At 33.0% G+C, this 19,451-nt stretch overlaps 1 protein-coding gene across 7 annotated transcripts in view; it reads right to left on the bottom strand.

Moving 5' to 3' along the window:
• The window catches only part of Cnksr2 (connector enhancer of kinase suppressor of Ras 2), a 241,034-nt gene that overhangs the window by 1,996 nt on the left and 219,587 nt on the right, over positions 1-19,451 (bottom strand). For 4 of the 7 annotated variants that reach the window (XM_048796450.1, XM_048796451.1, XM_048796452.1 and 1 more), the window contains one exon: positions 1,531-1,727. In XM_048796450.1, coding sequence (XP_048652407.1) covers positions 1,531-1,727 — 197 coding nt within the window. Of the gene's footprint in view, positions 1-1,530; positions 1,728-4,680; positions 9,066-19,451 lie in introns of those variants that run through there. The other 3 variants (XM_048796456.1, XM_048796454.1, XM_048796457.1) reach the window with 3 other exon arrangements.

Raw genomic sequence — 19,451 nt, 5'->3', positions numbered from 1 at the left:
ATATAAAACAGGAGAAGGAGAATATCTTTGGTATAGAGCTGGTCACTGTAATTATTTTAATGAATATTATAGACTCTCTATAAATCATGGTCTAAGTTACCATTAGGTTTTCCTATAGATTTGCAATAACATTTGCACAACTACCCTAATTGAGGGCTGGGGTTGTGGCTCAGTGGTAGAGCGCTTGCCTTGCATGTGTGGGGTGCTGGGTTTGATTTTCATCACCACATATAAATAAATGAATAAAATGGAGGTCCATCAACAACTAAAAATAAATAAATAAATAAATAATAAATGAATAAATAAATAAATAAAAGATTAAAAAAAAAGCGAATTGACTTCCGGGCATGGTGGTACAGGCCTGTAATCCCAGCAGCTTCAGAGGCTAAGGCAGGAGGATCTCGAGTTCAATGCCAGCCTTAGCAATGTCGAGGTACTAAGCAATTCAGTGAGACTCTGTCTCTAAATAAAATATCAAGTTGGGCTGGTGATGTGGTCAGTGGTTGAGTGCCCCTGAGTTCAATCCCTGGTACCTTCCTGCTGCGCCCCCCCCCCCAAAAAAGCGCTAATTGACTGTGAAAACATGGCTGCTTATTACCTGAAATTTTGTCAAAATCATTTATTTTCTATTTTGCTTATCTCTTTGGTAGTTACCTGTATTTCAAAATTACAAAACCTTACCAGCATGCTTATTTCTGAAATATTTCCCACAGAAGCCAATGACTTTTTTAAAAAAAATATTGTGCTACATTCTATGTGTGAAAGTTATTTTGGTTTTGATTGTTCAAAGGGCCTGATCAGGTTTTTGATGTGGTATACCCTCAACTCCAACCCTCTGCTCCCTACCCCCCATATGCACACAGTGAGAGGGGGGCTCATTTGTTTGCCCTCTTCTTCAACTTCCTGTCTCTTTAGTGGTCCCTTGTCCTTGCCACCTCCTTCCTAGTCTGGGAGTAGCATAATAAGAAGGTGGGGAACAATGTAAGCACTTATAGAAATGTATAATAGGAAAGTAATATGAGTTGTGAACTGATAGTGTAAATAAAACAATTATGCAATTTCTACATGGAACATGAATCATTGTGGCTTCACTCCAAATGTGCTGTATGTAGTTCATGCAAGAAATATTCACAAACTATCTTAATTGAATTAGCATCAACTATTGCATTTTTCATGCAACTGTAATAATTATACAAATGCATATTTATCTTAGGAATCAAAAGACTGAGGAATAATACTAGCCCTATGTTTTTTGTAAAAATAATCACACATCCTGTTTTCTCCTAGAACTAAGTCACATAACATTTCATAAGTGTTTTCAGACTTTAATGAAACCTTAACATGATCTCTTTATCAATATACTTACTATGATGTAGGACAGCTCAGCTTCAGTTTTAGTTTCTTATTGTTTATCTCTTTCATCCTCCAGTTCCCTATTTTGTATTGCTTGATTTATAGTATCTGGTCATTCACTTTCAGTTCAAGAATGAATCTCCTAAGAAAAATTTCTCTTTTCAATTAATGTCTTACCTTTAAAGTGCTTTTGAGAATTCTCAGCCTGTGTAGTTTTTCATTCATTACAGGATCATTACATCTTTTAATAAATGACAGCTTGTATTCCATCTTGGTTGAAAGGCGATGTTCTCCTAGTGGTGACAGACTGGCTTGCTCCAGTGCCCTGTATAAATCTTGCAATGAATCTCCTAACTTTTCCTCCCTACTTTCACCTGTAATGTTGGGGGGGGGGTGGAGAGGGAGAAAGAGAAATAAATCCACTGTAACAAACAATATTTGCTACTCTTGAAAAATCTACTAAAAATCAAAACTATTTGAAAAACAGGATAATGAATGATTGGGAATGCACTATAATATTTAAATAACAATAACAAAAAAATCCCCCCAAAACACCCCATAGCTGCTAGTTACAATGGGTAATATTAGATTAGCTATGGGAAGCTAATTGTTTTAGAATGATTTAATAATAGGATTCTTTGATTACCAAATATTCTCTTGATAGCAAATTACCATATTATATCTTGAATCCATTAAGTTCAAAGAATTAGAGTACAAAAGGTATGCAACATGGAAATAATCTTGTACATAATTTCATTTTTTAAAGAATATCAGTGAATATCCTTTATAATTATACTGATAAGCACAGAAATGCTGGTTAATAGAGCTTTCCTGGTTTATCAATACTGAATGAACTTTTACATTTTTCTAGACTTCATAATATGAAATGGCATCATCAGCATACATTTGATTATAAAAATCTTCCAGTAGTTTTATGGACTATCAGGTTTCATATAACTGACACAGTAATGCTTGGTGCATTGTAATAATATAACTACAGTAGCTGATTGTAAATTGTCATCAATATTGTGTTAATTAAAGTGAAACATGGGAATATATTTATATGCAAATATAAGGAAAAAATTTGACATGTACTAAGATAAGCTACTTAATATTTATGAAGACATGGGAAGAAAATACTCCAATTAAATATTTTTGAGAAAAAAATTAAGAGACTGGTTCAGGTAAAGATTTTAGATATAGCTGGACAAATAAATCTCCTTATTTTTTAATTACCTAAATTCTGATGTTATATCAGTGATAAGCATATAAGTTTGTTTATCATAATAACCAAAGAAGAACTAGGATTTTGCTTGGGGTGATAGAGAGGGCTGTATCATATTTAATAGGATCAAATTTGAGGTATAGTCATTATATTGTCCAAAAGAGTAAACATGGGATGTTATTTATTCTACCATGATTCATGTGAATATTTTAGGCTTTCTGACATAGTCTCAAAAAAACCAAACCTCCTAAATGGTACTAGTTAACATTTATATGTGCCAGGCAGTAGGGTAAATGCTTAATTCACAATCTCATTTAATCCTCACTATAATATTAAGAGCAGGTATATTTGATCTTCACTTCATAGCAGGAAACAACCTCATTCATGGCCATACTTCGTAAGTGGGGCAGCTAGAATTGAAACTGGGCAGTCTGCCCCAGAAATCATGATTTTAAGAAAAATTCTATACTGCCATTTTTTAAGGAACTATTTGAACTATGTATTTAACATTAAGTGCTAAGAGGCTCCCTTAAAATGTAGCATACTATTTTTTTTAAAAAAGAATATCTAAAACTGCTCCCAATGCCCCCAAAATACAGCACCTTAATTTTAAAGGATCACCTTTAGGATCAAAAAGTAGTTTTATTTAAATTTCATATTTATCTCCTGGTTCTGCTACTAAGGTTAGCAACTTATGGTAGGTATGATCATTGAGTTTTTCCATTAGAAAATTCCTTCTTATCCATTAGCATATGTGATCACTAAGTCCTCTGTAATGAGTTTTAAGTTCCTAACCATATATCTAAATTAGAATTATCATCTGAAAATACAAAAATCCATTTAAATAACAGACTTTTAAATTTTCTTAGCTCATCCTTCAATGTTTTCAACAGCTCCAGGCTTTCTTTCAATGGATGGATGAATGAAAGACTACAAAAAGGAAGGAGTGCTTTGTGGGTTAAAAGCATGATGGATGCAATGAGATTTTTTAAATTGAGAATGCTTTGAAACAAAGAAGGCAGAAAATCATATGGTCATTTAGAATAACTAAATGAAGTTGTAAAAACAAGGATACATTTAAACAGCATAATTCCATTTCATAAAAACATAGGCCAGGAAAGGACCCCAAAGAATTGTCCAGTAGTGATCATCCTTTTTGCCTTTAGGCAACACTACATTTAAAGCCAGATTTAATTTCATAGAGTGGAGGGTGAAGTAGAAATGGGAGGCCGACCAGATACGATAATACTGTAGTAGTTAAGGAACCAGGTAGCCTAATGTATTGTCATTTTTTCAAAAGGAGAAGGAAGGTGTTGGGGAAAAGAGGTCCAGATTACAGTGTTAGGATTTAAGGGAAGCAAAAGTACTTTTGCATAGCAGATTTGCCATTTTAAGAAAAATTTTCTCCATATTACATAACACTTTAGTGTATGTGTATTTGTGTGTGTGTGTGTGTGTGTGTGTGTGTTTTAATTAGACCCAGTTTTTTTTGTTTCCTTACTCTTAACATTGTGAATTTCTGGGGCAGATTACTGATTTTTATAAGATTTCAGTGTAGTTTTACTTTTAGTAGGATCAATGAAGCTTCAATATAAAGTGATAGAGCTATTAAAAATAAAAATTGAAAGTTTTTTTCCCATTCTTGATATTATGGGAGAGAAAAGCATTCAGTCAAAAGACAACATAATTCTACAAAGAATCTGGTTTGATAGCTTAAGAATTGAGTATGGATTTATCTCTGGGCAGCACATTTGAACAAGGAATCACAATGAGACGGAACACAGAAACATTTCCAAGGCAATGAGATAGTGTGGCTCCTATCAGAGATAAGAAAGCCCCCCTCCATCCCATACACATCATACACATATGCAACACTGCACAAGACACAGTAGTGGGATGAGTAAGGATGAGGGACTGAGATGCCAGGCTACCACGAAATGCCACCAATTATTTAACATTTTAAGACTGGACAAAGAATCCTTTTATTTTCAAAGGAGGGGGGGTGAGGGGCAGAGTCACATTATAAATCTCATTCACTGTGCTCAACAGTCAAAACAACACAGAACTCAACATTCAAGACAAAAACAGACCTTTATTTTCGTTTATAATTTTCAATTGGTTTCCTTGATTTTTTTTTCTCAGATGAATACCAATTAAGTCATTTGGGGCTATTGTTGCAACTGAAAATATGAAAGCACCTTTATTTTCTTCTCTTTTTGCCCTCTTCTTCATCTCCTTCTCATTTCTCTTCAGGCTTCTCTTTCTTTTCAACCCTTGCTTTCTTCTTTTAGAAGAAGCTTGCTTTGGACGAGGAGGCAAGCACTTGGTGAGGTCTGCTTCCCAAATGACTTTCTTTTCAATGTGCCAGTTCAGCCATTGGAACACTGGCTGAAAACCAGCTCTTTTGCAATTTGAATGAATGTTTTCTGAAAGTTGGCAAAGTTTAGACCACATTCAAATCACAGGACATATATAGGAACCTTCTGCGATTCCTAATGAGGAAGTGGATCACTGCTGTAATGACATTTTAATCTGTATCTAATTTAAGAAATCCAGGCCTATGAAAGAATACATTTTCTTCAAAATTATATCTACATTTATAACATGTAAATTAGTCCTGTGTCAGATCACACATTTTTATTCCAATTTCATTAAAGCAGAGAGCACATAAGAAGTTTCCTTTCCTATATAAAATTTCACTAACTGATAGATTTGAGGATCACTATTAAGTGATTAACTTGTATTCTGTGCCAAGGGAGGGTCATTTCTGGCTGTGTTGTATTTGACAGGGTGAAAAAAGATCCTCTTAACTATCTCTTTTATACTCTGCTATACTAAGAAATATTGTAAATCTAGAAATGTAGTAGATATCACAACACTTCATTGTCTGGTTTTTACAGGTTGCCTATCATTTCTAGATAGTGAAAAAGAATAGCCCAAAGATAAGATTAACTAATAAAAAATACTACTTTGTTGGAACCTCTTGCAAACTGCTATGAGAAGATGATAATATATTTTTAAAATATCACAAAGTCTTTGGTTGATGTGTTTCCTTATATTCAGGCTCAGTGGTTTACCAAGCTTTTTTCTTCTTGTATTGTGTACCCTTACCAGTTAAAAAAATCTGTTGTTGACAACTTATGTACATGTATTACTCTATATTAATAGATATATAAGACATATACAGAAAAGAAATTCAAAAGGCTGAGCTATAAAACCCAAGGAGAAATTCCAAAGATTTTCTTCCTGTGCTTCAATAGAACCCTGTATAACACTCTTTTCCAGAGACCTATATTTGTGTGATTTTCCCATGAGTGAAATTTGTGTCATTCATGTTTTAACTTCCCATTCTCTATCTGGCACAGTGCTTTGTGCACTAAACAAATTCAAATGGATTGATGGTTTTCTTTATATACAAAGTACTCCAAAGAATGTAGCCTATTTGGTCACTATGTAATTATTAGGAAGGCCTATTGTGTAATATTGTTCCTGTTTCTCTGGTGAAAATTAAGGAGAGAGAAATAAAAATAAAACTTTAGTGACCCAAAATTTCACTCTGGTATCCTCTCAATTTCCCTGCCCCTGCAATGGCAATGTTGAAGGAGAGTAAAATATGAAAATGAAACCATAAGCATACTAATTGGGCTCTTGAGGAACTAAACCAACAATGGTTAATGGTTTCTAGTATATGATTCAGAAGGGAATTGTGCTCTTTTAAAATTGGACAATGATGTCCTCGTGGAAAACAGTTTTTTTTTTTCTACAACACAGCTGTGTAATGAGCACAGAAGGTTGGGAAAGGTTAAATCACAAATGGGAGAGAAGGCTGGACATAGTAGTATTAGTCACCAGTCAAATCTGAGAGGCATTTGTTACAACTCTGTGGTTGTAACCACAGAGTACTTTAAGTCTTCCAGGCTAATGATATCAAGTATGCAGAACACTATTCTTGTCACAAAGGGCGATTAGCATTTGCATTGAGACCACAGGAATATTTTATATGGATACTAATTCAGTAGCATGCTACAAAGAATAACTTATTTATGTGTAAGGTGACAATTAAAATTTAAATGGATTTAATGTCTTTGTAGGTTTTATGATGAAGATGATTAACTATTGAAGGGTTTACACTGTAATTTGAATTGTTGTATAACTAAATGCTAGCTCTCTTAATTCATGCTTTTATATAATTCAACTAGCTATGCCTAGCACTGTATAACCATGGAGAAGGGAGGGCAATTTGTTATATCTGAAAAAAAGTGTAAGATTTTAAAATCTAGCTTTTAGTTCTCCCTCTGTAATCAATTACCCATTTCACAATTAGAAGTCATGTATTTATTTTCTTTTAGGCAAAATAACAATACCAAACCATTACTATTTGGTAACAATTTCTCTGATGGAAAAACTGATTTTAGTGAAAAATCCCTTCTTTTAAAAGGACAGTTTGAGTGACTCTACCAACATTGCTAAGTGTTTTTTTTTTAGAATGGGTACAGACCATACTTGTAAGAATGATAATACATTTCACAAAAATCAAGTATGGCCTGTGTTCATGTCTGTCAATTCTGGTGTATCACTAAAGATTACTTCCATACAGATGTGAGGAAACAATCAGAGCTAGATTATATTCTACACTTCTTTCTCTGAATTTCTGCCAAATTCTGTGGTTTAATAACAAATATGTCTTGGTCAAATTTTTAGGGTATTACAATAGATTTTATGACAAATAGTTCAGATGGCAAAACCATGATATCTTTAGTATTGATTTATTGACCCAAAGAAGGGAAGATTCTTTGAAGGACAATCATAAGCATAAATGGCAGTCTAGATTTATCCACAGAATTTAGAAAATTTAAACAATAGACATGGAGGTCAAGGTGCCTCACTCTTAGGCAGGAATTCATAATTGGGACAGTTAAAAACTCAAGCTAAGGGATGATTATATTTGAAAATTAAGGTAAAGTCACCAAATTCCTTAATGAGAAAAAACTAAAATTCTTCAGATCATAAAATTTTACTATGACTTAAACAGGGAAAATGACCCAAAACAATTCCATTAATATTAAATGCCAATAAAATGCTTTTTGATGGAATTCTACATACCAGAACCATCTTTTTAAAAAACACGTTAAAATGGTTAGAGCACAGAGGCAATTGTAAGGCAGATCAATGTGATTTTATTCACAACACAAATTCCATTTGTGAGAAAGAAGCATAGATTACTTCTTTTTAGAAAGATATTTACTATCAAGCATACTTAGCAAATTATTTAGCTATCTAAAAAGATATCTGATACCAACTGGTCATATTTTTATTTTTAAGTAATTTATATTTTTACAGGTATTCACATTATGCAATACCACACACTGTAGCAACAGGAAGAAAAAAAAACATTTCAAAATACAATGTTAAATTTCTGTTCATTGCACAGTATGAATTATCCATTAATTAGCATTGAAATCATTACAGTGTATCTATCCAACTAAAGTAAATTTCACATTCACCACAAGAAAAATAAGCACTATTGAGCCATAGGGGTCCCAGTTACATTATATGAAATAATATCTGAAGCTAGTTTGAAAGACATCCAGACAAAATACTTTTCAAAAATGAAAACCACAGCCTATAGATTTGGAATATTTTACAGAATAGAATAGCTCATGCCTGTCCTAAGAGGCAATACCACTTGTATACAAGTGCCAAGAAATAAGGAGAAAGTTAGGATTTTAGCTGAGAAGTCTAATAAAGCCTTGTATAAGTAATTTCCTTCATTAGTGTCACTAAAAGCAGTCTCTGTGTTGCACCTGAATACATTTTATAATAGAATAAACATATTAAGTTTCAGAGCAAGTTGTGTATACCTTGCCTTAATAGATTACACTTAATTTAGTACAATACAGCATGTCAAGTTTTAAAAATGCAAAATACACTTAATACAGAATTTGTTTCCTCTGCTTTGCCTTAAAGAAGCCACCGAAGAGTCCATTAAACAGCCAGGATTTTCTAGTTATTGGAGCTGATCCCTCTCATTTCCTGGTGTCAGGAGAATACAACTGAGGTGTCACCACACAGAGCCCTTCCCCAGTCAAGACCCTTTCCCCTTCTGTTCTCCCACAGAAAGGGCAGTTTTCTCTTACTGTGCTCCATCTTGATTGGCTTTGATCTTATGCTAGTCCCACTGTAGATAGCTCGAATTCTTCTTAAGAGTGGCCTGCCCCTCTTAATATCCCTGTAGAAAGGCCCCCAATCCAAAAACACTTGATGATCTAAGCTTTTTACAAGTCTGTTTTCTGTTATAAACAGCAAGGATGAGGCCATTTTAGTTGCTTGCAAGAGGTTGATGTTGAGTCTGCGCCGTGCCGACTCTCTCCGATCTAAATTCTCTAAACATTAGCTTATCAATCTGTGAGTCCAATGGGTTGAGTGCCAACAGAAGTGGATCCGATTTGGCATGGAGAGGTTCTACCAACTCTCGCAGTGTATTAGCCTAATATGATAAAGCAGTGATACAATATGATGAAAGACCTGCGAGTGCCATTATTCCAAAGCATATTAGTATTTGTATTAGAAATACCATCATGCAATACCCATGAGGAGAAAATAGAAAAATATGGCTAGAACTGCATATGGTTTTAATGCCATAATGTCTTTCTGTTGGCATGCAAGTCTATGTGGCCATAAATGGGATACTTTTTGTTTTAGTTTGGTTGTTTGAAATGCCAATCTTCCAAATATACACAGTAACAAACAGATAAAAAATTTTCCACCTCTAAACTTGTATATGCATATCTACAATTTTAATCAGAAATGTCTATATTAAAATGATTAGTCTTTTAAATATTAAAATAATTTCTATACAAGAGCTTTCCTCCAATTCATCCAATCAACAAATATGAGGAAAGGTTTTCTGGTCTTCTGAGATATATGCTACCATGAACTAATATTTTACTGAGATAGTAAAATAGTCTAGCTAGTATCACTCTGATAAGGAGGCCGCATGCGAAACCATACAAGTGAAGAGAAATGAAAAGTTGTAATAGAGTAGTCGTGATGAAGGGTGACTTTACACCTGAGCATAAGCCACATACCAAGGAGTTAAGAAACTAGAAGAGAATGAAGTTTCTGAATGACTTGAGAAACTAAGAACAATTTGCATAAAATAAACTGCAGTCTCAGTTCATTTTATTTTGAGGAATACAAGTATCATCAGCAGGCACAAATTGGCAATATTTGTTATCTCTATCCTAGGGCTGAATTTTATGTGCAACATCCTTTTATATTTTTTGAGTTATACACAGAAGAAGAAACAAATCAAGAGAGGGAACCAAGAAAGTATAGTGTTCATGATTACTCTCTTAGAAAATGGGGAGGAGCATGTGTTGTCCATAACACTGGTATCTAGAAAATAAGATGCAGCAGAGTTCAGAAACCAGCAGAATTGTTTATCACATCATTATGTTTGTGCACAAAAGGAGCTGAGAACTAAGTAATCTTCATATGTAGGTCAAATGAAACAAAATATAATACCTCATTTTTTGGAAGATTATAAATACTGAAAAGCTAGCTATAACTTTTTCCAATGTATTCCATAAGGTCATGGAATTTCAAACAGTGAAAACAGAAAAATCTAACCTTGGGCATAAGGTCATTTCTAAATTTAAATTGTACTTAATTTATCTATGCAATTCAAGCATTCTATAAGTTGTTTTGAACATATCCCTCATTTTCCTGCAGAACCAATGTTATATACTACTGTATTCCCTAATGCTCAGTAAACTCTGGTAATCAAACTCGACTAACTTAGACATATATCATTGTTTCTATAAGATTGCTGAACGTTATTCCAAGAGATTGGAAACACCTGAGTTTAGCACCTTACCAGAGTGCAGGATGATGAGGAAGAATCACTATTTTAAACTAGTTACAGCTAGCTACTAATCTGTGTATATTAGCAGAAGAGAAGATAATTTCCCTAGGGCAAGGTATCTCTTCAACTAATAGTGGTCAATACCACTCACAGAAGAATCTCAGGGGTGGGGATGAGATCTGTTTGCTAATCACAAATTTCTGGGCCCTTATCCCTCATCTACTGAATCAGAATTTCTGGATATAGAACTCAGGAATGTGTATTTTGAACAAGCAATTCAGTTTATTCTTATGCCCACTGCAGTTTGAGATCTCTTGCTTTAGGCCAGTCACATGTGGATGGCCCACCCAATGGGTAGGGCTGTTTGAAGTAATGTCCAATTGTACTGCATATCCAAGTAGTTTCCAAGTCAGAAGACCTGAGGCTGGGGACTTCACACAGCATTTTATTATTAATGTTATCTGAAGTCCCAAACATAACATTTTTATCACATATAACATTGTATTACAGTTAAAAACAATGTTTTTGCTGAGGAATCTGATGGAAATATCTTGGTCTACTAAAATTATGGCAAAATGAAAGCGGCCTTGGTAAACAGCTTGAATAAATTCTTTCAAGCTAAATTTTATGTAGGGTTAAATAATTCCTATTTATTTTTGAGACAAAAAGAACAACTATAAAGATACTCTTAGACTCAACCCCACTGAATCAACAGTATGTCCAGATAAATGCATTATGTATCTAAAGTAACAATGCATTGGCAAGCCAGGTAGACAGAGGCAAGGGCACAAAGTGCTGCTGGTATATGGCTAATCTATAAGAAATCTCTAAAACAAAAAACCAAAACAAAACAAAACAAAAAACAACAACAAAAATACACTTCATAATCATATGTACTTCATCAAAGTCCACTTTTGACTTCTTGAATCTCATATTTATATGTCTTTAACTTTTTGCAAGTCCCTTTTAGATTCTCAACCCTATTTATTTTTTCTTCCTTTGTGTTTTCATTGGGCTTTCTGTTTTTTTTTTCTGTGTCTGATCCCCTGTTTCTACCTTCCTCATTTGTAGCTGACACCTTCATTTATCCTTACTCAATAGCCTAAATATTCAAATCAGCTAAAATTATTTATTACAGTAACAGACTAAGTTTATCCCTATTTTCTAAAAAGACAAATGAAAATTGTATTTTTTTTAAAGGCAGCCAAAACTGAAAAATATATGACTCTTGACTATTTTGTTTTCTTATGGCTGATTTAACTATAAAAATATCCCCTATTCCTGCTATTAAAATAAATATCACTATTTTCAAGCTTTTAACCAATGATATTTTGGAAGAACAGCAATGTGTCTATGCTACTCCAAAGAAAAATCAGTCATGTCTCTGCTTGGCATATTAAGAAATATTTATTAATTTTTCATTCATCACTGAAACCTCTGCTTATTAGGCCAGTAGCCTAGCAGGATAAGAAGGAACAGATATTATTTCCCTGTTCCTGGGTTCCTGGAGTTCTGAATGATGGATCCAGATGTAACATCATCTTGAATTGTGCATAGAATGATTTCTCCCAGTGTGGATCTACTTCCCATGTAAATTCTTTGAGGCCCAGTTTGAAATCACATAGGATACTTTGAGAAGGATATTTCTTTCCCTTTATATTTTACTAATTAAAAACAAAGTTCCACTAAGGACCACCCAAGTAATAGCAGAAATATGAATTCTAGAAACAAGTTTTATAATTGTAAACTGGCTTTAAAAAATGTATCTGCCATGGTCTGGGGTTGTGGCTCAGCAGTAGAGCGCTTGCCTAGCATGTGCGAGGCTCTGGGTTTGGTCCTCAGTGCCACATAAAAATAAGTAAACAAAATAAAGGTATTGTGTACAACTAAAATTTAAAAATGTACCTGCCAGGAATGACTGATGATAATCTAATCATATTTTTTGAAGATTAGAATATAGAGTGGTTAAGGGTGGAGGCACAAACATTTGCAAGAGAATAATTAAGTTTGAATACCAAACAGGTGAAAAAAATCTTGCCCTTAATGAATGAAAGGCAAGAAAAATACTTGAAAATGGGAATAAGAAGTGCTTAAGAGAAATGAGAACTTAAAGAGTCCTACTTCTGTTTGACTTCTAAGAGACAACTCCATTCCATTTACTCAGTTTCATCATCACTGAGTTGAGAGCAAATTTAGAGCAAAGCCATAGAATACTTGTCTTAAACTGCTTGTAGAGAGATAACAAAGGTCACCAACAGCAGATATTCACCTATCAGCAGTAACACAGAAAGAGATACTGAGAAACAATTGTTTTGCTCCTTTTTTTTTTTAAAAAAAAAAGCTTATTTAACACAATTATCTGAAGCCTCCCGTTCTTTTAAACGTACCGTACTATTTTGGATTTAAATTTTTCTTTTTGAAAAATAAAAAGATACTTAACACTATAAAGTGTTAGTGATAATTATTTTTCTCAATGTAAGTATTGGAAAGAGTACTTTTGTTCCGAATGTTTAGACCAAAAGAAAGATTGGTAATTGTGGGGCTTGAGTAACATGTGTCCATATTTTGAGGGCCTATTTTATCATAAAAGGTTCGGTTAAAAAGATGGGAGTTTAAGGGGCTGGGGATGTGGCTCAAGTGGTAGTGAGCTCGACTGGCATGCGTGTGGCGCTGGGTTCGATCCTCAGCACCACATACAAATAAAGATATTGTGTCCGCTGTAAAAACTAAAAAAAAAATAAATATTAAATTCTCTCTCTCTTAAAAAAACAGATGAGAGTTTAAAAAAATTGCTTGCTTCATTTTTCTTTAACACCACAGGGGTTAGGAATTAGAAAGTTTTAATTTTAAATTTATAAATGAGCAGCACAGTGAGAAACAGTAAAAACATAATAAAGTTTGTGCTTATAGAACTTATGTACTTCTTTAATTAACAATCCAAGCAAAATATTTTATGAACCTAGCTACAGGCCAAACAGTTAAGGAAATACTGTTTGCAGGTAATTGGAATTTTCCTCTAAATTGGCAAATCACAATTCCTCTATCTATATAATTCACACGAGATGTAATATTTTCTTATGAAAGTAGTTTTCATCATAATGTATCTAGTGCTATATTATGACCCCAGAGTGCATTTATGATTTAATTACTGTCTGTATACTACATGATAGCTTTTTCTATTTGCTTTAAAAACTATTATCTCAAATAAAGTAAGTCCTAAAGTCTTTTGTTTAAGAGAGAGAGAGAGAGAGAGAGAGAGAGAGAGAGAGAGAGAGAGAGAATTTTAATATTTATTTTTTTAGTTTTCGGTGGACACAACATCTTTGTTTTTTTGTATGTGGTGCTGAGGATCGAACCTGGGCCGCAAGCATGCCAGGCGAGCGTGCTACTGCTTGAGCCACATCACCGGCCCAACCTAAAGTCTTTTAGTTTACTTATGTATTTATTTTGTGCTGGGGATTGAACCCAGGGCCTTGGTGCATGCTAAGCATTGGCTTTATCACTAAGTAACACTCCTAGTCTAAAGCACTCTTTTAAAAAATATTTTTAGTTGAAGATGGACACAATACTTATTTTTATGTGGTGCTGAGGATCAAACCCAGTGCCTTACACATGTAAGGCAAATATTCTTCCACTGAGCTACAACCCCAGGCCCTAAAGTACTCTTTAAATGGAGCTATGTATTAGCAACAATTGTTTCTTTTATTATTTTTTCATATTTTTATCAGTGCATTGTAATCAGACATAACATTTTGGCAACAACTGAAAAGGTCTTTTAAGTATAATAGATGTATTTAATATTACTTCATTGAAAATAAACTGGTGGTTAATTGATTTTTCAGAAAAACATCCTAGGAATTTTGTTGCAATATATGGTCATTGTAAATGTCATCATTCAGAATTTAAAATGGAAAATGGGAGGAAATAATTTTTATAGACAAATATTTTCAGTAAGGATTTAATGTGTATGTGTTTGAATAATACCAATTATTAGGGATAAATATACAAAGATAGCCTGACCTTAAAGAGTTCTTGATATAGCTGTACAACTCCTTCGAATTTGTCTTAAAATTTTGTAATTTTTACTTTATTTGACTTAATATTTGACCCCTCCATTCTAAATAATCCATATTTTAAAATAACTTAGTAGATAACATTATTTTGATATTATTATTAAAAATTCATGTTAAACTCCAATGAGATAACTTTAGTAAGCATAATGATTCCTGGTAATGTTTTCTTTCAGCAGTGTGGATAGATGGGAGTCTACTGATATTTTATGATTAACTTTTACTTATCTTAAAACAATACCTTTAAAGTTCTCAGTTGCAGGTGAAATAACTACAGAGGTAACATAGCTCAAGTCTGAGATGTGAACCCACTATAGGAAACAGTATCCTTTTTTAAAAACCCAAAATATTTAGAGATAAACAATGCAGATTTTTAACTTATGAAATTTTATAAACTCTATCACCATTTCACATATTTATATCAAAAGAATATAATTAAATAGATCATATTCAGTCTGGAAGATAATCAGTGTGATGAGGACTGCCCATCTGGTGAACAAGTGAGTCACACAACATTTCATCTGTGAAATGTGTGGCTTTGCCAAAATGAAAAGGTAAATTGGGATCAACAATGTTTATATTGTTTTCTTTCCTATTTCTTCCAACAGGTTCCCCATTGTTCTTTCCAACCCTACTAGGACATTCTTTTACCTACTTCACAAGTACTTTGAAAGGAAGTTGAAACCTGATCTGAACTTTGATCCATATATGCAATTTGGTGGTAAAGATATCTTCAAAACACTGATTATACCTCCAAGACCCAAACTACTTAATTTCTCCAACACACTTGACTTGAATTCTCCAAATTGGACACTCTGATAGAACAAAAGGGAGGGTATGTGTATGGGGGAACTGAGGTTGTGAAGATGTATCTAGTACGTTCACTCCATCAGAACCCATGCAAAGTAAACAAAGGACTTCACCCTTGCCAAGTTGTTGATCAGTTAATTTATCTATCATCAGTGAATTTTGCTTATTCTGCTTCTGTCCAGCTTCCTAATTCTTGAAAACTCAATCCAAAAATAAATGAAGACATACATATTTTTCAAATTAATAGTAACATAGATCTTTGCAAACTTTTATTCTCTCTCTCTCTCTCTGTGTGTGTGTGTGTGTGTGTGTGTGTGTGTGTGTGTTGCTGAGGATTGAACCCAGGGCCTCATGCATGCTAAACATGTACTCTACCACTGAACTACATTCCTAGCCCTAGTTCACTCTAATCTTATTCTTATACTAAATTTGTACACTATCCTCCAAATAATGCCATTTTGATCTGGTAAGATTACTTGACAAAGAGAATTTTCATTTAATACCAGTTCCAGTATCATGTCATCCTACAATACTAAATGATGGGAAAGGAGGTATTAATCTGCAAAAGTGAGTGGAATACTAAATTCTTTTCAACAAGAATATAACAGGTGGTTCTGTGGGGGGGGGCAGGGACTGGGAGATGGGAGTAAAGTAGGAAAAGTAGTGTCCTAGCTAAAAATTTAAAGGTATTATTTCCCCTTATGCTGTAACATTTTTGATTGTTAGAAGCCTGAAATGGACATCTACTTACTCCTTCTGAGCTTGTAATATTACAAAAAAGTTGTGATATTGATTTTCCTCCTTCAATAACTTCTAAATGTTAATGCCTTATTAATAACCTCCTTGGCATACCAGCCTGACATTTGGGATTTTTTGCTCATTAGCAACCCTGGCAAGGAAAAGCTGCTTTGGGGGTATTGCCAACTGAATTTAAGGACAACCAAAAATATCTTCTCCAGAAAATCAAATGCCAAGAAAGATAGGAAAAAATTTCAAGAAATATGTGCTGAGAATCTAAAATTATTTCTTGATAGTCATTTATATTTTTCACCAAAGTGTTATAAATCTAATCTTTCACCTTAATGACATTTTTACATACTTTTTAATTTTCCAATCTATAATAATTCCATCATAGACTTATAAATTTCCATTGTTTGAATCATCTGCATATTCCAATACATATTGTGTACATGACGAGAAGAAAAAATTGAGTAAAAATCATTATGAAATCATGTTTTTAAGAAATACAGTGTAGATGGAAACAAATCAGCACAAATGTCCACCTTAATTAAAAGCTTAGGGTAGTGAGTATTTATAATCTTAGCTGTCCTAGAAATTAGTAGTTATTAAATATGGGATGGACCTAAGAACATATGAGGAATATACTTTAAGAAATTCCCTGTATGTTTCATTTTTCCTTCCTGACAACACTTTACAGTACTGCCCTTTTAAAGAATGTAAGTTTTACTAAAGAGTTAGATGCTGACTTTCAATATTCTTAGGGAAAAATACAAATGACTTTATAGCTACTGTAAAAATGTTTCCAGCTATATCTGTGTTTTAACATTTAGCATCAAATGTTGAATTTCACACTCACCAGTGTAATTACAGAAAACTAGAATTATACAGTAACTTCATTAGGGTGAGAGTTCCTTTTGGAAAATTCAAATGTTTGAAATGTCAGGAGGTTCTCTGCATCACACAACGTAATTTGCATTCAAATATGGCAATGAATTGCTAATTTCCTGATAGCAAACAAAAAATCCTATTATATGAATGAATTGATTTCCATCTGTAAATAAATTAATTTGTAGCAGCTTTATGGTACTAGTTTATTCATAATATATTTTTAGAAATAAAAACTCCATATTTTATTAAAATCAGGATTTAAAATTCCTTTTTAGTATTTTTTTTAAAGAAAGGACCATGTTGCCTTCTCTATGGTAAAAAAATACTATCAAAGTAGAGATGCTATCTTAAATCACTTTGTAGAGATATGCAAATGAATGGATGAATGTGGGATTACAGAATTCCACTTAAAATTTCCTTACCATCTCCTCTGACTACAGCCATTTGTGTGTGCCTGTGTGTTTGTGGGGGAGCAGGGAGGCAATAAAATATATGATATCAGCTGTAGAGTAATTAGTGATCATCAAAGAAATCTGGAAATTTGGCCATATTTGTGATGCTAATGTGTGTTTGTGTGTGTATGGATACATATATGCTAGTGTGTGAATGATATTAATACATGCCTATATCACAAATAGGGCCAAAGTTCACAGAGTTTATATATATATATAAATAATTCAAGAAAATATTATCCTGGCCTATTGTGATCTTCTACAGATAATTTATCAGATCTTTATAGATCTGTGTAGACTGAATTTATAGTGAAATATCATATCACTACCTCTTTGTTAAGTCCATGTATACTTATGATCAATGTTCTAGAATAAATTTTTTATACTGATTTTATTTTAAGTGTAGAACTAATCTAAAAAACACCAATATTGGATTTAGAAACAAATTTAGAAAACCTCAAACTAAAATTAAAAGTAACCTTTTAAGATCAAGTGTATATTATAAGTGTTTACTACTATACAGGAATACTCTCAGATAATTTGAAATGAAACATTATTATTTAGTGATTGACTATGAAGAGTACATACCATAATTATATACAAAACCAGAATCTGACCAAGGAAAATGTCATGATGACATTTTCTTTCTTCTTCTTGTAAATTTTCAGCACAGTGCTAGGAAACCTGTTTTTTCTTTGTGGAAAATCAATAAATACTTCAAAAGCAGAACCAGGAACTCTTCTTTAACAAAACAATATACTTTAATTATAGAAAGCCTTGGTTCCCAAGGCCTTAGTTTTAGCCATACTAGGAATGATTTGAGATCTTAGTTGTGTGGGCTGATCTGGTCTCCATGGTAATGAAAAAGTCAGCCTGGGAAGTGGAAAGAACTATGGTACATTGCTCCCCATAGAAACTGCCAAGCTGAAATCAAATGCAGCTTCTGTATTTAGCATGGACAAAGCCTGAAGCTCCAGTCAACTGGTACTTTACCTCAGGAGTTGCCATGGCAACCTGCTAAAAAAGGTGGGTAACAGATACCCACATCAAATTATTACTAAGATGACAAATCAAAAGCCAGAACATATGGATTAAAAGTAATAATTTATTCACTAGTTCTGAATTTGGTTTTCTTAAACAGGAGCTAAGTGTTTAATGGAGGCATCACTGTTTTTGCAATATATTATATAATCTAATTAGTATTCATTTTCAAAGAATCCTAAGAAATAGCACCAAACAACTTTTGCTTTTCTTCAATTTAGTATAAAAATTTTGAAGCAAATCAATTTAGCCTTTCAGTTCAGTAATGATTCTGACACTAACATTTGTATTTTACCTTCTACTTTTTTATTTATTTTTTGTAATTACCTTGACAAAAGATGCAGAAAATATGAAAATTTCACTAAAGTTCACTTTGATAATAAATTTTTATTTTGTATTACATATTGTATGCTTCAAAAGAGAAGTTACAAGTTGGAATTAGATTAAATATGAATGTTGTATTCTTTAATAGTTCCTTTTGGGTCACTGAAATGACTGGATTGGTAAAAGGTGATGAAACTAATGATTTATTATGAGGAAACAAACAGTAACCCATAATACATCAGATTTGGCATCTGTGAGTAGTGACTGATAGAATCAGTGTTATCTTTAAATTTTACTCCTGTATCTGTTGCTTTTCTATCCCTCAGATCATAAACAGGCAGAAAGATTTGTATTATTTCTTAGAAGTTGGATAAAGTGGAATTTGGAAGGAAAGGCTGAAATAACTTTGGCCATATGAAATACTTTTCAAATTTGTATCCAGACTTAATTCTGTGGAAGCAGTTCTTAAAACAATATCCCGATATTAACAAATTACCTATAAAGAAATTATGTCAAAGTTTAAAATATTATAAAATTTTAATTCATGTAGAGAATTATTTCACATTCGTCATTCATACAAATTATGATACATGATTTTTGGACACTGGTTAGTTAAAACAGAAAAAAACTAATTTTAATTTTTAGTAGTAAAACTTAAACTGGTGTAAATGTTACTGAAA

Source organism: Marmota marmota, unplaced genomic scaffold (assembly GCF_001458135.2).
Source record: "Marmota marmota marmota unplaced genomic scaffold, marMar, whole genome shotgun sequence".
Lineage (NCBI taxonomy): Eukaryota > Metazoa > Chordata > Mammalia > Rodentia > Sciuridae > Marmota > Marmota marmota.
This window is presented reverse-complemented; position numbering and strand designations above follow the sequence as displayed.